Here is a 3,427-nt window from a genome sequence, read left to right as displayed (position 1 = left end):
TTTTGGGATTTAGTCACTCCATGATTTGATAAATTCGGATTTACAGGATTTACTAAATCCCGTTTAAACTAAATCCTACCTAAAAACCGAACAACCCCTTAAACACAAATAAGATTATAGTTTAAAATACTAAAATTCAATTACTTGATTGCAAAAATCGTTATAATGAATTTTCATAGAATTTACCAAAATTTTCTTGTCTGATGGTGTTCTCCTGCAGGATGGTGGAGTACATGCTCATGGCCAATCTGTGAAGTCTGGACTCTATGAGGCTGCTTCACTGGGAGATAATATTTTGTTGATTGTGGCTTTGTGTTTTCATTCCGTTTTTGAGGGAATTGCAATTGGTGTAGCAGGTAAGATATCCATGATTCAGAGTAGGACCGACAAAAAAAGCTCCTTTTTTGTGAACAACTCGTGTTTGGCTTTTTTAAGTAGCTCTTAAATCATTGGTTAAGCTAGCCAAACACGAACAAATTTTTTAAACTCGAATTATAAACGAGCCGAACACAAACAATCATTTGATCAATCGTGTTTGGCTCGTTTTTAGCTTGAAATAAGGAACAATATATTATATGTATATATTTTTATTTAAGTTTAAATTATCATCGTTCATGTGGTAATATAGTTTTACGTTTTTTATTGTAGTAAGTGGTGTAGGTTTGAATTCAACACCCCCACATATATTTTTTTAGGTATTTTAAATTAGTCATTTTCTATGAGAACAAGAACAAGAATTTATAAATTGAGCAAAGAAATCAATCCTAAATGAACCTAAAGCGCATTGCAAAATAACTACTTTGCAGCACTGAGCTTAACATGAATGATGCAGAAAACAAAGCAGATGCATGGAAAGCACTGTGGACTGTATGCCTCCACAAGATATTTGCAGCCATTGCAATGGGCATAGCTCTCCTTGGCATGATGCCGAATCGCCCGTTACTCTCTTGCACAGCTTACTCCTTCGCATTCGCCATTTCTAGTCCTGTCGGCGTGGCGATAGGCATAATCATAGATGCGACGACAGAAGGCCGTGTGGCGGATTGGATTTATGCCATTTCAATGGGACTCGCTTGTGGAGTCTTCATTTATGTTTCTATAAATCATCTTCTTTCCAAGGGCTATAAGCCGCTTCGGCCTATCGCCGCAGATACACCTCTTACTCGGTGGATGGCTGTGACTGTGGGAGTTGGTGTTATTGCTGTTGTTATGATATGGGATACTTGATGGGGATGGGTTAAGGGAGTGGAGGAATTAGAAGAGAGGAGAAAAGGATTGTTGGGAGCTTCTTTGGCTTGTGCTTGTGTTTGGAGAGCTTAAAAACTTTAATTGTATTGAAATGATTTGAAATACATAGAAAGGAAATACATACCAAACAAATATTAGAGTTGGACTACGGGAATAGTAGCCTTCAAAGAAATATTTATTATTATTTTTTGGATTGAATATGATGTGAATAATAATATATCTTCTCAAAATTTCAATTACAGAAAATAGGGTTTTGAAAAACATTGCCTAGCGGCATAGTAGTTTTCAATTTCAATTCCTGTGTAATTCATGTGGAAAAAATAGATCCTTTTTTTTTGTTATGTTTTAAATAAGGGTAAGCTTTTATGATTAATTTCATTTCAAAAAAAAAAATCTTGAGTAAAATTAATTAAAAGTTTTAAATTGCTGTGAAAAACTAACGACAATGAAGCAAAAAATTAGAACGAGAAATTCGCAAAATAAAAACAAAATGAAACACAAATTTACGTGATTTAGCAAATTGCATATGTTTACGAAGTTATGGAGGATTTTATCACGCAGATTTACGTGGTTTAGCAAATTGCATATGTTTATGAAGTTATGGAGGATTTTATTATTTTGAGGATTACATCGGCGATCACGTTAATGCTTACAACAAAGACTCTCCCTCTCTTCTCTCTCCTTTCTCTTGAGCCACGTGAGGAGCAAGGAATACAACAATGCATGCAATTTTTGCATTTTGCCTCCGATTTTCCCTCTCTCGAAAACTTCAGCTGAAAGGACTTCCGGTGGAGCACATAAGCTTTGCTGCCGCAATTCCAAATAAATAGATCAATGTTTTAGCCCATACAAGGAAAAAATTCATTAAGGAAATCTTCAATTGCATTGCTAGAGAAGGAAATTGCAGGATGTGGCTTTCAAATGGAAAGAAATAATATTTGAAATAAATTTCAAATAGTTTCCATAAGTGCAGTCTCCACAATCTCAACAAATCTCTCACTTGAAGACAAGACGCTGACTGCATCATCCACTGGCCATGTCGTCTTTTTCTTCAAACGTGATATCTTCCATCTCTGCAACTCAAAGCTTATTGTCTTCACACTTTAATACCAACTGAAGTCGAGCACAACTTCATTTTCTCGAGAGTAACATCCTTAGTTGACATATTAACATTAACATAGCTTTGTAACTACAAGCTCTTTCCTGGGTTACTCGTGTATTTGCTTAGAACTCTCACTGTATGGGCTCCTGCCTCTGTTGATAGTCTTTTTCAACAAGTTTAACATTGTACCTCTTACTGCCATCAAGCCCAGCCTTCACCTGGTACGCCCACTTGTTGTGCAATAATTTCTTCCCTGGTGGAAGTTCTGTTAGCTCTCATGTCTGATTTCCCAGCAGGGAATCTATCTTTGTAACTACAAGTTCTTTCCTGGGTTACTAATGTATTTGCTTATAACTCTCACTATATGGGTAATATTCTGCCTCTGTTGATAACAAGTTTAACTTTGTACCTCTTACTGCCATCAAGCCCAGCCTTCACCTGGTACGCCCATTTGTTGTGCAATAATTTCTTCTCTGGTGGAAGTTCTGTTAGCTCTCATGTTTGATTTCCCAACAGAGAAGGAGCTGACAGATGATGAGGAACTACATAGTTATGAAGAAACCTTGCAAATTCGAGCAAATAGTAGCTGACCATGAAGCAGAGCAAAGTCATATACAATGTACCAGTTTTCTTACCCCAAGCGAGTAATAGTGCTCCTTTAGTGACCTTCAAGTTGCTATCTGAGAACACAACTGAATGACCACCCTCATTGAGCTGCATAACAAAACTGAGGTTTTTCTTCAACTCAGGAATATGTCTGGCCTTTTGCAAAGTCTATTTGCTCTTGTTAGGGAGTGCAATATCAACATTTCTCATCCCCACCATGTCAAGAGCTTTTCCATCATCCATATATATATTCCTAAAGTCACCTACAACATAATTAAACATTAACTCCCGGTAGAAAGATATATGGAAGAAAATCTGTATATCCAGTATCCAGTTATCAACAAAACTGTGAACTGCCAGCAGTAGTGCATGTATTTCTTTAATTACAACATTAGTGCTATCATTCCGTGTCTTCTTGGGATTTATGCAGTTCTTTTTTATGTAGTCAGTTTTGTCACAATTTAAGCAAGT

At 36.5% G+C, this 3,427-nt stretch overlaps 1 protein-coding gene across 1 annotated transcript in view; it reads left to right on the top strand.

Moving 5' to 3' along the window:
* LOC110025970 (zinc transporter 2) overlaps positions 1-1,396 on the top strand; it is a 4,178-nt gene extending 2,782 nt beyond the window's left edge. Inside the window, exons 3-4 of the mRNA XM_020726685.1 lie at positions 221-356; positions 833-1,396. Of these exons, the coding sequence (XP_020582344.1) occupies positions 221-356; positions 833-1,227 (531 nt within the window). The 3' untranslated portion in view covers positions 1,228-1,396. The remainder of the gene's footprint in view (positions 1-220; positions 357-832) is intronic.
* The last annotated feature ends 2,031 nt before the right edge of the window (positions 1,397-3,427 follow it).

The sequence above is a fragment of the Phalaenopsis equestris genome, unplaced genomic scaffold (assembly GCF_001263595.1).
Source record: "Phalaenopsis equestris unplaced genomic scaffold, ASM126359v1 Scaffold000345, whole genome shotgun sequence".
NCBI classification, from domain to species: domain Eukaryota; kingdom Viridiplantae; phylum Streptophyta; class Magnoliopsida; order Asparagales; family Orchidaceae; genus Phalaenopsis; species Phalaenopsis equestris.
Note: the sequence above shows the minus strand (reverse complement) of the source record. Positions and strands in the feature narration are given on the sequence as shown.